At 41.5% G+C, this 16,568-nt stretch overlaps 1 protein-coding gene across 17 annotated transcripts in view; it reads right to left on the bottom strand.

Moving 5' to 3' along the window:
* Window positions 1-16,568, bottom strand: part of SORBS1 (sorbin and SH3 domain containing 1) — a 211,496-nt gene that overhangs the window by 55,720 nt on the left and 139,208 nt on the right. For all 17 annotated transcript variants that reach the window (XM_039871670.1, XM_039871669.1, XM_039871671.1 and 14 more), the window contains 3 exons: window positions 6,399-6,446; window positions 6,150-6,279; window positions 4,341-4,455 (listed from right to left, as the gene is read on the bottom strand). In XM_039871670.1, the coding sequence (XP_039727604.1) occupies window positions 4,341-4,455; window positions 6,150-6,279; window positions 6,399-6,446 (293 nt within the window). The remainder of the gene's footprint in view (window positions 1-4,340; window positions 4,456-6,149; window positions 6,280-6,398; window positions 6,447-16,568) is intronic.

Here is a 16,568-nt window from a genome sequence, read left to right as displayed (position 1 = left end):
AGGGAGGGAGAGAAGGAGGGAGAGAGAGAGGGAGAGAGAGAGATGGTGATTTTCTGGCAACAATATGAAATATAAAATGTACATTTTCCACTGAGATTGAAAACAGTATATAAGAAACCTCACTCCCTCGGGGCCACACCACATGAGGAAGGGGGCAGCAAGCCCTGTGGGCACATCTTCAGCACAAAAGATTCACAGGCAGCTCCTCCTGGACACGTTGTTCTTAACATTCAGTTAACAGGCCTTTTGCAGCTTGTGGAAATGGCTATAAACTTTGTTAGTGACCTTTACCAATCCCTTTTTCTAAAACCCTTAGAAGAATCTTTACCATTATTTCTACTTCTGCTTTAAATAGAGGAAGATACGGCAGAGAACTTTAACTGAAGTTCACTGACTATATGTTAGTTGAAAGCAAAGGTGTGACAGAGTCAGGTTATAACTTCCTCCAATGGTCTTTAAGGACTTAGGGCTTAAATCTTGAAGGAGAAGAAGGCATGTTCCATCTAATAGTTTCTGTAATTATGTAAAATAATGGATTCTGTATTTGTTCAGTGAAATGAGGCCCAATACCCACAAGGCCACAACTGTTCAGGAGGAACAGTTAAGACATTGGGACATCCTAGATCCTTATATGATGGAGTTTCACGAAATCTATTTCATGTTTATTATTTTTAGAGACTATTTATAAGCTGCTCTCTGGGAATAGGTCAGGTTTGGTTGTTGTTTTTTTTTTTTTTTTAATAAAACATACCAACTCTTTCAGGAAACTGCCTGAATGTTTCGGTAGTCAGACCTGAAAGAATTAACCCATTGTATTGCCGAAGGTTGTTTGCAGAGAATTTCACTGCTGAGGTTAATACTGTGCCGAGAATTGAAGCAGGAGGTGTGTCGACCAGCCTGGGCCCAGAGCAGCCAGCCTCAGTCCTTGAAGCTGCCCCGAGAGAAAGTTAAAGAGGTAACGCCACACGGCACTAACATCTGCGTTTGATTCTGCCATTTATAACTCAGCCGTAGATCCAATTATGGAAGGGACAGAGAGCAAACGTCCTTCTGGTCGCACCGCAGGATCTCCAGGCAGGGCAGATTCCATGATGTTGGGCTACATTCATCTGCTGCCGGGGGCTGTTCTTTGCCCAGCTTGGCAAAACCCCAGGAAAGGGCAGGTGACTCGCCAGGAAAATGCCCGATTCTTCTCAAGGGCAGTTCTGTTGCTCAAACAGGAGCCAGAGACCAGCTTCCAATTTTAAATAAATAACTCATATGAATGCGGTGCATTCATTTGCACAGCATTTTATAATGTTCATGGTTCTTTTACCCACATGATCGCATGTGATCCTCTCACTCAGTACTTCAGGAAGATCAGCAGGCCAGAGGATACTTCTATTTTGCAGATGAAAACACTGAAGTTCGGAAAGGTTAAATGACTTGTCTCAAGACATAAGGCAGAGTCAGAATTTAAACTCAGAACTCAGATCTTCCAATTCCTAGTCCAGTGCTTTTCACACCACACCATATTCCACCTCTCATACTCCCCATGAGAAGAGGGTAGACCCAGTTTGCGGATGACACCAAGCTACAATAGGGCTAAAGCGACAAACTTGATAAGCCAAGAAGGAATTCAAAGTGACTGTGAACTGGAAAGAAATCAAGTTCAGTAAATCCCCCTTTTTTTCACTTCCAAACATATTTCGTGTCTGTAATAACTATTTTAATGCCTGTCTTTCCCATTATACTCCCATGGGAGCGAAGACTCCAACACCTAACCCAGGGCTTGGAATATACAAGTTATTCTATATATATTTGTCGAATTGAGGTAAAGTTCTACAAGGGACTTTGGAGGAAAGTAAAAAGGAACAAAGCCAGAAAAAGGCTATTTCTAACAAAGCAGGGACTGACCAATTTTCTCCAATTTCAAAGCCAAAAGAGAAGATGGATTTACACTGTGATAAAAGCGGGGGCTGAGTAGTTATGAAGAACTTCATGTGAGTTTGCCAAATAGCTGAGTAGGTCCTCAAGGCTGTAAATCTCCTCGTGAGGGATTCTGAAGGTAGTATGGTAGTACAGTGTTTTATCTCTCCGGGATGGTTTGGGTCCACCTCAGGGAAAGATGAGTTCTAAGGCAGCCTTTACAGTCTACCATCCAACTCTTCCTGCAAACGACGGGCAGATATGCCTATGAGGTCGCAGTTTAAACTGCCAGGCTTAGGCAAACATAAGTACCTCAGATAAAACAAAACAAAACAAAAAAAATTGTGCCCCCACCAAAGGAAATTGTGCATTTCTGAGAGCAAATTTAGATTCTACATCTGTCACCAGTTAGTATACTTGTCCACAGTTAACAATAGTGTGTGTGTGTGTGTGTGTGTGTGTGTGTGTGGTGGTTGGAGTGTGTTCGTGGGGGTGTCCTCCGATTCTGGCAAACCAGAGATAATGGATGCCAAAAGGCAAGACTCACACACTGAAACTGACATAGCAACTTCTCTGTTCAAAAATAGCAGAAAATGTTCAAATATAAAGGACTAATTCAACTACTATGAAGAGTAGACTGAAAAGATAAAGATTTGACTGAAATTTCTCTCTGATGAAATTTCTTGTCTTTGGAAGAAGAGTGCTAAATAGAGTGAAAGGCGCTAAATTAAACGACTTGATTTAATGGCTTGCCTTTGGTGTTTACGTCCCGTTATGGATCAGCCTAGGTCTTGGTACAGTACAGGAGAGCTTCCTGTGTAGGAACACCTAGACGGTGCTTTGCAATCCATGTGTATGATCACGACAACTCTCCAAAGAGAGCCACTACGGGAGACTGTGTATTACTGTTCCAGCTCTGTAAAAACAATATAAGTGATCCCAAGGACTCTGGTATGGTAGATGTTTAAAACCCTTGTGGCATCAGGAGAAAAATAAAACTATGTTTTTTTTTCTCTTAGTTCTAAATAGTGGTCAAATTATTAGTAACCAAGGGAAGGAGGGGAGAATAAAGAAGAAATTAAGAAAAGGGATGAGGCTTCAATAAAAGCAATGACCATCTATGAACAATAATTTTGCAAAAACAAAAGCACCCAAAGGCCCACAGAGTCTCTGAAATCATTTGAGTGTATTGATATGTGATGGTGTGTCCCAGCTTGTTATTCAAGTGTCAAGAATATACCTAAAACACATGACTTTCTTTCTAGGGACAACTGTGTGGAAGGTCACTTTCCATGTTTATTGTCTTCTACCAGGGAGAGAGCCAGAGGCAAAATTCTCTGAACTTTCTGCTTAAAATAACTGCAGTGCAGAGTAAATGCTGAAGAATAACGATATTAAAGCATTTCTGTGAACTGCTGACCTTTTTTCCTAATTAAAATTACTTATCCCTTTGTGCTTTTAAAGATGTCACATTTTTATTTTAGTAGAAGTCAAATCAATTATTCCTTAGAGCAGAAGAGGTAGACAGAAAATAGCTTGCACCCGTATTTCACAGGCTTACTTATTCCATACTCAGTGTGGTAACAGCGTTTTAATAAAAACCAACCCCCAGTATGATAATTCTCCAGTATGATAATTCTGCTGGCACGGCTAGAGGGCTGAGATGTTTACGGAGCTTTGGAGAATCCCTTTAACCATGATCAGAATTCTGAACCAGCTTTTTCAAATGAAGGGTGAATAAAAGGAAGAGTGATTGGCAGACTTGTTTGTAAAAACTCTTCCCTGTTTCACAGAAGAGGCTGCTTTTCCAGGGTGGTCTGCTATGCCCACACAGGTCATTTTCCCCATTTATAATTGCTTGGAAATGTGAACTTGTGTAGGGAACCATAAACGAGAGTGAATGTGAAACTTGTCCTCAATTTTGTACTTGTCAGAAAAGGAAGACTTAAAACACATATCGTAACAGCCTGGAGCTTTTACTCCAAGTCACAACATCATATTAATTATTTAGCTTTTAATGATGTACTACTAATAACTTCTACAAAATTTATGCGTGTTCAAAAAAGTCACTTAAAAAAAGCCCGGCATTAGTCCAGTTAGTAATATGCTTGCTAAATTAATGGTTAGATGTTTAAAATAAGACAGCAGCAAAATCAATCTTTACGTTAGTAGAAAATTTAAAATTAGTTAAAATCATGCACAAAAAAAGCACGAGAAAGCCACAATAACAGGATTCTTTCAAAGCAAACTCTCAGGACTTATTTTATAAACACCTGCAAAAATGAAAAGGGTAAGAATACTTCATTTTTTCATTGTCTTTTAAACAAAACAAGTCTATCTCAAGGGAGAAAGAACGTAATCCAAGTGCACAAAGCATCCGGATTAAAGACCATGGGCAGGGTGAGACAAAAGAACTTTAATATGCACATTACCATCTTTTCGTTGGTCAGAACGGAGGACTTGCCCGGCTGATATTCGTAAATGCTTTTGGGCTCTGCACGGTATTTTCTTGTATCCACTTTCTTATCTGGGGGCTCCCAGTCGTTTCTGTACAGAGAAAATCCTGTTAGAGCTATTTTCATGAAAATTGGCATCCGACACAGTTTGACTTTGGATGACTGTATTCTAATCAAGGAATTTTTATATCCAACGCTTAAAACAGGAATTGGCACGAAGCATTTAGTTGTGCTGGTTCCTTCCTCAAAACAAACAGCTGAATCTGTGTTCTCTTCACAAAAGGCTTGAGGTGTCCTGTGCTCAAAACCAGGAACCAGGAGAGCGGAGAGGAGAGAAAGAGAAGGGAGGGAAGCAGCAGCAAAGCTGGCTCTGGAAAAATCCTTCACCTTGCTCTGCTCTCCTGAGCTTATCATTCCCCAAACATGCCTGTACTTCCCACTCATGCTAGTGCAGGGAGAGAGCATGTGAGTCCTGGAGCCAGTTAGCTGTGGTTCCAATCCCTGCCACAGCGCTTGCTAGCCTGTGATCTGGGCCAAGCAGTTTACCTCTTGCTTAGTTTCTTCATCTGAAAAATGGGGTCATTGTAAGGGTTAAATGAGATAGTGCAGTAAGTCACTTAGTAGAATACCAGGCCCATAGTAATCACTCAATAAATGTTATTTGCTATTAAAACCATGTTCTTCCCTATTCCACACTCCACTTCCATAATCACCAAAACTGCAGCCTTTGGTATAGATACTTAACCTGATGCAGTGATGGGTTTCAGAGGATACGTGAATTTGTAGAAATTGTTTGCAAATTTTTTATGCATATACATTATTGCATTTTGCACTGTGATGATATTTACTTGTTCCTGCAAGGCTATAAAACTTCTCGGAAGCGGGGCTAATGATTTATACATGCTTATATTCCCCTATAGCATTTGGTTCAACAAGTACCCAGGAGATGAATGAACTTGTAAAGGATACATGGGTACACTCAGGCTTCTTTTCAAATTAACCATCAAACTCCTCAGACAGATGTCACTTATGCATGTGTGGGACTTTTAAAACAGCCATTCACTTGTCAATGAAGATGAAAAAGGTATGAAGGTGTGTCTTTAAGAGAAAAATAATTTAGCTTGGCTAGAGCCTTTTTTCTGTTGAGAAGTAGTGAAAGATGGGGCTGGAAGATGCATAGGACACTAGTCCAGATGGCATAAGAAGGCTGCTCCACAGCGCAACAAGAACTCGATGAAAGAAAATTGGGTCATTCAGTTCAGGCACTAAGAGATGACTAATGTCATCATCGCAACCAACCTAAGCCTTAATGTCCCAATAATATGTGTTGCACAAATAAATCGGTATCAAAGAGCGTGGCTTTATATTAAAATTATATTCTCTGCTATAGACCCCGTCAGTATGCACAATGAGTATAAAAACACATGACAAATCTTACAGCTAAGATTTCTTTTGTGAAAAGGTAAGAAGCGATGATAATTATAGTCAACATGAATGGAGCCAATACTAAGAGCCAGGCACTACTATAAATGTTATATGTAGTATCTTGTTTTATCCTTGCAACATCCCTACAAATATAAAATTTATCCCCATTTTACAGATAAGGACATTGAGACTCAGAATGAATAAGCCACTGCTATTAAGTGACAGAGCAGAGATTCAAAATCAGGTCTGCTTGTCTTGTGGCTCCAAAGGTGTCAGCCCCAGCAGAGGGATGGTACTTTACCAGCAGATTGTGTCTGAGAGCCTAAAACCAGAGCTGACTGGGGATGAGGCAGCACTTACCTGTCGGGGCTTGATTTTATTGAGGAAGAGCGGGTCGGGAGGGGAAGTGTGGCAGATCTCTTAACTACCTTCTCACCATCGATGTAGCTCATCTCACTTTTTGAGCGAGGCACAGAAAGAGGAGATTTGGCTGGAGAAGGAAAGTGGAACAAAAGACTTTTAAAATGAAAACTGAAAATAGTAAGATGTCTTCCCTCATCCACTACTCCCCCTTCCTCCCCCATAACCAGGAAACTCTAAGTCACTTACTGTCTTCAGAAAAGGAGTACCGAGGAGAATACAGATCTGAATCGTCATCTATTGAACAAAACAAAATGTAATCAGAAGAAATCCAGCTGAGGTAAGAGAACGGGTGACATGTCCCCCACTTCCACCATCCTGCGCTGGTATCCAGCCACACCAGAGAGCCCAGAAGAGAGAGGAGCCGAGTGTGCCGCAGCAAACCCGCTTGACAAGAGCAAGGTTTTGCAGGGCCACCTACCCACAGTCCAGAAGGTATATTTATGATACCTAGGACAACTGCCATCTGACATCAAGAAAAGCATGAGGACAAGTAGCCAAAGATCCTCCTCAAGAGAATTTCCACAAGCAAAGCTGGAACACGGGAGCCTCAGCCTGGCTGACCTGAAAGCAGGGGCTGAGACGGGTCCTCGACGTTCACCCTGAGAGTCTCTGATCTTGCCTGCTGAGTTCCAGGGAGTCCCCCAGGCCTGCTACGGGGTGTGTTGGGGGCGGGGCAGAGGTGTGGTTTCTAGCTCCCCACCTCAGCTGTGACCTGTTTTCTATGCTAAAGTTCCATATACAATATCATTTAATAGACAGGTTCTGCAACTAAGAAAATAGCTTGAGAAAACCACCATAGTCATTTGCTGTGATTCCATCTCAATCTGGTTCCTCATAGCTTTCCTTCCTTGGAACACAACACACCCATGGCGAATGCAGTTATGCGGTTTGCTCTGCAAAGCCACTGCTAGGGGTGAGTCTCTAAATTGTGACTCTGAAACAAATCAAATTCACTTGGGTTTCTGTAGCGTGAGATGGCTCTCCAAAGGCGTGACGCATGTCCCTAAATAAGCTGAACACTGGGGCTCTAAGACTTGGAGAACCGAGACAAGATCTGAAACTCTCATGGAAGTGGCTGCACGAACTAAAACTGAGACGACAGGTACATTTATGGGAATAGATTTTAAACCTGGGAGCATCCTGAAAATGCAGGATATTTAGTCAAGATGATCCCTCCAAAATATTTCTCCAAAAAGAGTTAGGCTAAAACAGTCTGTCTTTCCCATTTTCTAGGTATCTTGCTAACCTGAATTCAGAATTCATGACTATGGATTGAAGATCCAACTCCTCCCCTTAAAAATCTGTAGCAACTTTAACAAAACATGTGAACTAACCTGGAAAGACAAGCCAAAGAATCTAATATATATTAATGACTAAGTGTTAATCAAGTCCTTGTCTCTACATAAATCATTTTAAGTTTCAGAGCAATAAAGGTCAGGATATTCTGTGAAATGTAAATAAAGCTAACACTGCTATTATTTTGAGTGAACTATTATTCAAAGACCACCTCTCTAATCGCCCCTTCTTATTCTTCTTCTCCCCCATTTTTATCTGTCCCAGGCCCCCCTAGCCTGAATAAAGAAAAAGCAGGTACCAAGTTATCTTCTCCCCAACTTTCCTTCCTCCCTCCCTCCTTTTGCTTTAAAGACAGGATTAGTTAATATTAAATTTGAACAGGGCTTAAGGTTCTTTTACCAACACAGCCAAGTCTTTCCCTGCTATACACTGAGTATATAAGCTTATTTAACTTCTGAAAATAGGGCAGAGGAGATAAAACGGGATCCAGAAATATATAGTTTGAAGTACTGCTCTGAAGAATTTGGAATTGTCTGGTTTTTTTTTTTTTTTTGAATTTTGAACTTCTGAGTATTATACTGATAAAATGCCACAATGTCAAAGAAAATTAAAAATCAAGTTTGATTGCAGGAATTTGGTTGGAAAAATGGTGCCTGCCAAATGAAAAATTAATTTAGTTAGGAACCAATGTATATAGTGCTTAAACTCCAGCCTAGCATTTTAGCTCAAAACCCTGTCTCTCTCTGAATCATGGAGAACTTACAGCTCTCAGTATATGATAAAGTAAGGGTTAATTTCTATTACCTGGTTCTTGAGGTAAAAGCAGATGAGGAGGAGAAAGATATTTAAAGATTCAAAGAAATTTCTTTTTAAAGCCTGAGCTCTTAAAAATTATTTTTCACCGCAGAGCTTTCTAATGTGGAATTCTAGATTTGTTAAAAGAAAATGAGAAATAGTTCTTATAAAATGAAAAAGAGAACATAGCTTGGGGAGTTAAACCATTTGTGTGTTTTGAAAAGCATCAGAAGCAGGACAGATGAGGAGTGAAGGCAACAGAGAATCTGAATGGCTGAATGTTCTTGAAGCTATTTCCTATATGGCGTAGCTGGAAAAAGAAATCTCGCCCACCGAGGCTAACACAGGGCAGGGCGTCTTGGAGTGAATAAGCTTTTCATTTCTGGCAGTGTCCATGAGATCTGAGTCTGACGTGTGGATTTCTGTTCATCGACCTTTTAAGAGGGAAAACTGAAGCCGTATGGATTCATCTGAATATCTAGGGGATGTATAATTTAATCTTTAAACTTTTTTAATGTTTGTCTTACGAATCTAATGGAAGAGAATTTTACCTACACTCAGGGATAAAAATAATAGCAGCTCCCATTAATTTACTAATAATTTACTAATATCGTCTCTCTTAATCCTTGCAAAAGCAAAAAAAAAAAAAACCCCTCTAGGAGATACATAAATATCTCATTTTACAGACAAAGAAATTAAGGGCCAGGGAGGTTAGAAAATTTGCCTTTAGCTGCACAGTAAGATAAAGTAAACATAGAATCAAGGTCTTTCCGGCTTCACTTCCCTAAGCGCCTCTAAGCCCTGTAGTAGGGATGGGTGCTATGTTCTATGTTAACCCGACCCGACCCTCAGCTGCTCAATCCCGGAGGACAATGTGGCTCTTCCATTATAATTTATATTATGCAAGTGACAGGGGAGGGTGTTGTTTTGAAACTCCAGTCTCGGACTCCAGTGCTGGCCATACTGCCTCCCAGCCCTTGAAGCCTTTGCTCTGTTTTTCTGCATCACCCGCTCCCTGGTGACCCTTAAGCAAGTTTTCTAAGTTACCCCACCACACTTTTAGTTTTCCTCCAGTTGGTCTCCAGGGACAATGGATAAAATTGAGTCATTCTTGCTATATCTTCCACTTGCTATTTCTTGCTATCCTCTCCTTGCAGGCTACGTAAGTCCACACCGGGGTAGATGGGTAAGAAGTTAGAAATACCAACGAGTGGGAAAACTGAGTGTAAGGGTCACCTGTCTGTATTTCTATATGCCAGAGTTAGCCGAATGGAACATGTGAGAGAGAGTGTATGTGTCTAACCACAGTTAAGACACGTTAAATGAAACGTTTCTCAAGTTGTCCAGGAACACAGACATTGTCAGTGGCTGAAACCCGCCCTTACTGTTTTCCCAAGGTTCTTTAAAACAATGGCACAGTGGGCTTGGTGAGCTGGAATCTTGTGATTTCTATCTGTGGTGGAGCCACATGCCGACTGTGCCCCTCAAAGCAGCATAGATCCAACCTTGGCAGCAATGTTCAGAGCTTCCTGTGCCCGTGACTTCCAGGAGGCTCTAGCACTAAGCGGGATTTGCGCAGGGTGCACGACTCACTTGGGGGCCCGAAGGCCCCTGCTGGGCCCTGACATTCACACAGCAACGATTCCACTCTGGGCTTTGGCAATCTGTCCTCGGAGGCTCACTTACGAACAACCACTCTCCTAAAACTGCCAGGAGGCACAAAATTGCCTTTCAACCACAGCGACTTTAAAAATGAACTTCTAAAAAAGGACCTTTTTTTTAAAGAATTAGTGACAATCTTAAAGACACTGGAAAAAGTGCAAGTTGAGAATGATTGTTCTATAAAAAGTATGTAATTGACCAAAATGGGATGATGGGCAAAAAAGTGATATTTGCATAATTGCTCGCCTATATCGATTAAGTTTCAATTTTATGCATTCCTTAGGCCTTTAAACTTAAAAATTATTTTTCAATATTAGCGGCTCACTTTTAACACAATCTTTTTCCACTGCTCAAATTAATTCCTTTTCTTGCTTTACCCCACACACTTAGGGGGAGAAAGGATAAAGGGGTGAAGATAGAGACATACACACCACAAACAAAAATATTCATAGAGACGTATGCGGAGGTGGGTGACAAAGTCTAGGTGGGACTGGGTGGGAACAAAGGAGGAAATGGGGCCAGGTGGTCACAAATAGCTAACTGTCTATGTTCTGGTTAAAGGCGATCAAATTTTAAGGGACAAAAAAAAGATCGCTTTAGGGTGCTGAGTAGCTAGAGAAGGCAAATTTGGGGAAGAAAACGGAATCTGGAGGAGAAGAAGGTGGAGCAGGAAAGAAGCGAGAGGAGTAAAAGCTGGAAAAAGACTCACCGACCTCACCTCCTGCAGCATCCCTGGCCCTTGAAGGTGGGAAAGTGGGTAACTGCGACTGTCTCAACTATCTGACAGGCCAGTCACAGACTTTCGCACTTGCCAGGCGGAGACCTTCCGGGCAGCTCTAGTTAGGAGAGCAAAGGTGGCCGCTATGAGCAGCTCAGCCCCTCCTCTGGGCAGTACTAGCTACAGTTTGGGGCAGGAGGCACAGATCCTGGCCAGGCATCTTCACAATAGAACTATTTGCTTGAACTCAAACGAAATAAGGCTATTCTTAGAAATCCTGTAAGGCCAGTAGAGGACTTTTTTAACCCAAACATAGATGTGCCTGGGAAAATCAGCCTCTTAAATCCTTGCCTTAGTGCATCCTCATCTAGAAATGAGGAAAAAGCTCAATGAGACAGATCACTGTGACACGACACATCTCCAAAACCTGGGAATGCCTTGGGGATAGTGTCTTAAGTCACTTCACCAGGAGGTGGCAGTGGCCACCATCAGCCTGACTAGTGGAAGAAGCATCCAAAAAGCAAGGGGGAAAGCTGGTCTCTGGGACTTCGCTCCTGGCTAATGTGATAGCCTTTCATCCTGACGTGGCCAAACGGGTCCTTACAGGCCATGGACCACAAAGTAACACACTAGTTATTTGGTTTTGCTGCTGATTTGGAGGCATCATTTGAAAATGTCTTCCACTTTCTTGAAGGAATTTTTGAATTTGTTTTCCCTACTCTAATGAATTCTATACCCAAACCCACAAAATTGTACTGGCAAGTATCTTCCTCCTTTTTTTAGAGGGTGGGAAAGGTGGTATTCCTCCATTCCAGGGGTTCTCAGTCCCAGCCATGTGTCAAAATCACTTGGGGAGCTTTCCTAACTTCATATTTTTAGACACTATCCCAGGAGACACAAGCTCAGCTGAGTGAAACACAGTTGACTCAGAAGCAGGGCAAATTGCAGGCCTGGAGTTAAGCATCAGAGAGCCCTTGGCCAGTGGGTTGGGTTGGTCAACCATGAACACAGACTATAGCAGGAGGGGAACAGGAATCAGCAGAGCACTAGAACAAAGTAAGTGCAAGCCCATGTTTGCAGGGCAAGTAGCGGGGCGGGGGGGGTGGGAGGTGGGTGTGGCCAGAGCCCTGGATTTGAATTCTGGCTCTGCAACCTACTGTGTGATCTTGCATAAATTGTTTAACCTTTCTGAGCCTCACACCCTTTATTGATAAAAATGAGGACTTATCTCATGAGGTTGCTGGGAGGATGAAAATGACATAACAGGTGTGATGCATTCACACAGAGCCTAATCAAGGGCGGTGAGGCACAGCCAGCCACTGCAGTGGCTACGCTATTATTATCATTAATAATAGGATTATGATTGTGAGCTGCTGAGGGGTTGGCCACCACACTGCTATTTCCTAAAACGGAAGGGAGGAGGAAGGGAAGAGGAAACGGGAGCGTTTTCGAAGCTGTTTTTCCACAGCTTGTTCATCCTGCTCCTGCTTCAGGAGGAAACCATGCAAGATGTCTGAAGACTCTCCTGGAAGCCCTTCCATGGTCCGGGTGCAGCGGTGGGTGGGGCTGGTGCTGGTTTCCATCCACATTCCCGCCCCTCGCTCCCACAATCTTTTTGGTTTTCAATCACATCCAAAATGCAAGGAAAGGACATTTGCTTTTAGGAGAGAAAATGGAGTGTAATTCTCAGACAAGTAGCTTATGGTCAGAGAGGAAGGAATGATGAGGAGGACAGAGTGGGTTTTCTTTTCTTCCTTTTTTTTTTTTTAGAGTAAAACTCATTTGCTTAGCCTTACTTGAAATTTATTCCTAAAGAATTTATGGTAAATTATTTTTAATTTTGATAAGCTTTCTAATGACCAGAGCATATAGTAAAATTACAAGAAATAAGTCTCCTGAATTCATTCTATTCTTCCAGAAGTTCCTAGCCCCAATTCCTCCCAACTACCTCATGAAGCAAAGAGTAATTAAACATAATATCACTCTTGTCCCACAGAGTGATCTCAAAGAGTAGAAAGTGATTAGAAGTGACTCCTCCTTGTTGGAATTTATGGGTTTCTTTAAAAGCACATTTTGAACCTCACTGATTAAGACATGTTAATTCTATTTATCTTCTGAAAGTCTGGCTATAAGTTTACTTTGTCACTATAGCTGGGGTTAAAAAAAAAAAAGGTTGCTAAGCTGCTATAAACAGACTTTCACATAAAGCCCACGTTTAGGGTGAATCGCATTTCAGAGGCTCTCCAGAATGTTTTTTAATACTGTACACAACCAGAATTTAGACAGAGGCAGCAGCCATTAGGCTAGGTTTTGATGGGTTTATTGCAAGTAATTTTAGTTTCAAATTCTGAATTCAAACAAAACAAAACAAAACAAAACAAAACAAAACAACCCAGCAGCAACAACAGGTTTCCTTCTCCTCAGGGGACAGACAGCTCACATTTCTCAGTAAAGTTGTCTATTTTTTAATGCTTATTAAAAATGAGGGGTAGAACCTCAGTCAAGTGCTAATTTGTCCTTGACACCTTTCTTTGAAAGCCATAAATCTTTCCCTTGTCAAAAAGGGTGTGCAGAGTCCAGGACCACCTATCAGGAACACAGGGCTGGAGACGTACCAAGGACACAGCTGAGGAGGACCTGCTGGAGGTCACAGACATCAAAACCATAAGCCAGAGAATCGCTTATTAGTTAAAAAAATTTTAAAATAAAAATGACAATAAAGTGATCCAGCTCAAACCTTTCACTCACTTGTAAAAAGCCTTCATCTAACTGAATACATCTGTGATCGATGTCTAGATCTGTCATCTAGGCAGAAGCGTGGGCAAGAGATGAAATCAACCCTATTTTTAAAAGCTCTCCAGAGAAGAAGTCTTCTTAGAAACTTGTGTTAAAATTTAATTATATTGGGTATTATGAAATTTTTGCTTCCAGTCTAATTTTTTCCTTTTTATCCTTTAAGACTATTTCTTCCTTTTTGATCTTTGAAAATAAAAAATAGTAAGGATCTGCTTCCTAAATGATAGGTAAACGTTATCATGTCATCCCTCACTGTTTATGCATTTAGGCAAAATGACCCCAGTTCCTTCTTGTGCCTGACTTGACGTGTACCAAAAAGCAAACGTCATCATCAGCCAGGGTTGCTAGGTGTGGCAGCTCCTGCATGGCAGCTCTGGGTGTGAAGCTGTGAAACTCTGTCTTCAGATCAACAGCCAGGATGACTGTGACATTTGCTGGCATTGCCTATGACAGGCCTACAGCATCCTCTCTATCCAATGGGAGTCACTGTTCTTCTCCACAGGACTTCTCCAGGTGGCCTTCCTCTGCCTACACTTATGGGATAATATGCCTTCAGGCATGCTGTGTACTTGTCATCTTCCATAGAAGAGAACCCTATCTTATTGAGTGGGTTGGGTTCACAAGTCCAAATAAAGCACAAATCAAAAACTGCGTTTAGTAAAAATTACCCCGAAAAAATTCCCTTGTCCAACTCAGTCCGTTGTTTCTTACCAAATGCTTTTGGCTAGAATCAGCAACCCAAGACAAAAATGTTAGATTATGTCACACCTAATATTTAGACTCTTTTTGGCAGCAAGGAGGTCACTGATTAAAATTAAATCATCAACGTTTAATTTTTAAGTCTGTTTTTGTTTAGTAGACTTTTTCTTTTTTTTTCAAAATAGATCCTGGGCATGAAATGGTTGGATACCAAAGACTAGCACATAACAGGGAGACCAAAAATGAAATATGGTATTTTAACCACAACTGTATCTATCGCATCCACTGTGTCACCTCATATATTTTAAGTGATCAATAAAAGTTTGGTGAATGACTGAATGGATGACTTTACCAATGATGAGAAGGGCTGTGGGGATGGTTTGCTGACTTAACTAGAGCAGAGGTGGACAGAGGAGGTGGCAGCATGGGACTTCATCTTTAGAAAAAAACTCTGATTCCATGGTCCAGAACCTGCACCCATCAACGTTTTCTAGGTGTGTACGGAGGGCCTACTGTGCGCCATCAAGGTTTTCTGTGGTCTTCTGGACATATGCTCTTGCAACTGCCACCACATACAGTACGATGAAATGGCCTTGTCTAATTCTCTGCCAGGCGTGGACTTTTGAGAATAGAGGACATATCTTACTCATGGTACTAGCCTCAGCTCCAAGGACACTGTACAGCACACACAAGTGCTCAATATTACCTGAATGAATGAAGTTCAGAGGACTCAACAGCTTATCCTAGAAGAGCATTTCATGAAATTTCCTCCTGCATAGCCCATCCACTCTCCTCTTTCTGGGTCACTCATGCAAAGATCAGACAATCCCTGGGACTAGGCCGATTCTCAGGACGTTGCCTTTAACTTGCCTTTTAGAATCTTCTTTGACACCTAGATTTTTTGCTCTAGAAAAGAACACCTCAGACACAAGTGTGGCTGTGCTCCCCAGCGGGTCCAAATTCCTAGCCAGCTCTTTCATGAAATACTTTTTAGCCAAAGCCCTTATTTTCAAGAAGTATCATTTCCCACCGTGACCGACTCTTATAGCTGGATACCCCTTTGGGAATTCCCTATTAAGGAGACACACCCTGAGGGTCCATGACAAGAGGTGCCTAGTGACGAGTTAATTGCACATACTGAAACTGGGTAAATTTTCTGTTGTTGACAGTTGGCACATCTATCTCCTGCCCACCAAACATAATGACTTAGCTTCCCTGAGTCACTGCCCAGCCACCAGCACCTTGTGACCTCCCCAAACACAAACCATCCCTGGGTAGTTGGGTACGGGCAGCTTTTCCCAGAGCCACACATGATCAAAGCACCATAACTAAGCTCTACTGGCTACGCCGTTAACCATGTAGATTCCAAGGGAATAGGATTAAAAACACCATCTGGACAGACTCTGTTACACAGTCAATGAGGAGCGAGACGACAAGGTTAGAGGAGAGCAAATGACTGGGAGACGGCCCTTGGCCACTGGGAAAAACCCCAAGGTGAAAAAGAAAGTAACAGCACTGGCACAAAGAGAGGCACATGATTTCCCCTTAATTACCTTCAGATTTAGGACTAGGAGTAGATGCAGGAAACTGGTAGGTAGGAGTGTAAGGATTGTCCTCTGCAGCAGAGAAAAGCAGTGGATTTTGAAACTATCCACCATGAAGTGGAGGAACTTACAAATCCCCAAATGACTCTTTTGAACGATCGATTACCTATTTTAGTGTTATTAAAGCACACTGGCATCACGCTTGAAAATTGGTTAATGGATTAGAAAAGTCTTAGTTATTTTAATACAGCACATCATGCAAATGAGTGAAATGAAATTTTCAACAACCAAAAACAGCTATAAAAATAATCTAAAAGCCAAGTCTCATTCCTATAATCAAACTGTAAGAATTAATTAAAGACTAGGACAACAGATACGCTGTCTAAGTTTATGGTACCTTCAGAATTTTGCTGGATTTCAGGAAGTTCAGGGAATTTGTACGTAGGGAAATAAGGGTTTTCTTCAGGAGTGTCTAGGCAGAGGAGCAGGTTTGGGAGAGAGAATAGAGGAAGATACAAATGGAGAGAATGAACGAATAGGAATCCACACACAATTTAGGTTCCTTGAATTCGGGAACATACTAAGCTTCACTAGCGATATGAAAGAAATTCAAACTGCTTTTAAAAATCCAGTCCTTTTGCCTGAAGTACTGAGACACATCAAAAGAAAAATAATCATTTCTCTTTTTGGACATAAAATTACGTACATATAGGCTCCTGTAAGCAAGAGGCATAAAGCACAAAGCTTCCAGTTTTAGCTTTTATAGGAAAAAATATTAAGTATGTTAATAAATAGTATGCAATGAAAACACTCATAAATTTTTTCAAAAAATAAATCAAACCTTGT

Source organism: Pteropus medius, unplaced genomic scaffold (genome assembly GCF_902729225.1).
Source record: "Pteropus medius unplaced genomic scaffold, Ma_sr-lr_union100, whole genome shotgun sequence".
Taxonomy (NCBI): domain Eukaryota; kingdom Metazoa; phylum Chordata; class Mammalia; order Chiroptera; family Pteropodidae; genus Pteropus; species Pteropus medius.
This window is presented reverse-complemented; position numbering and strand designations above follow the sequence as displayed.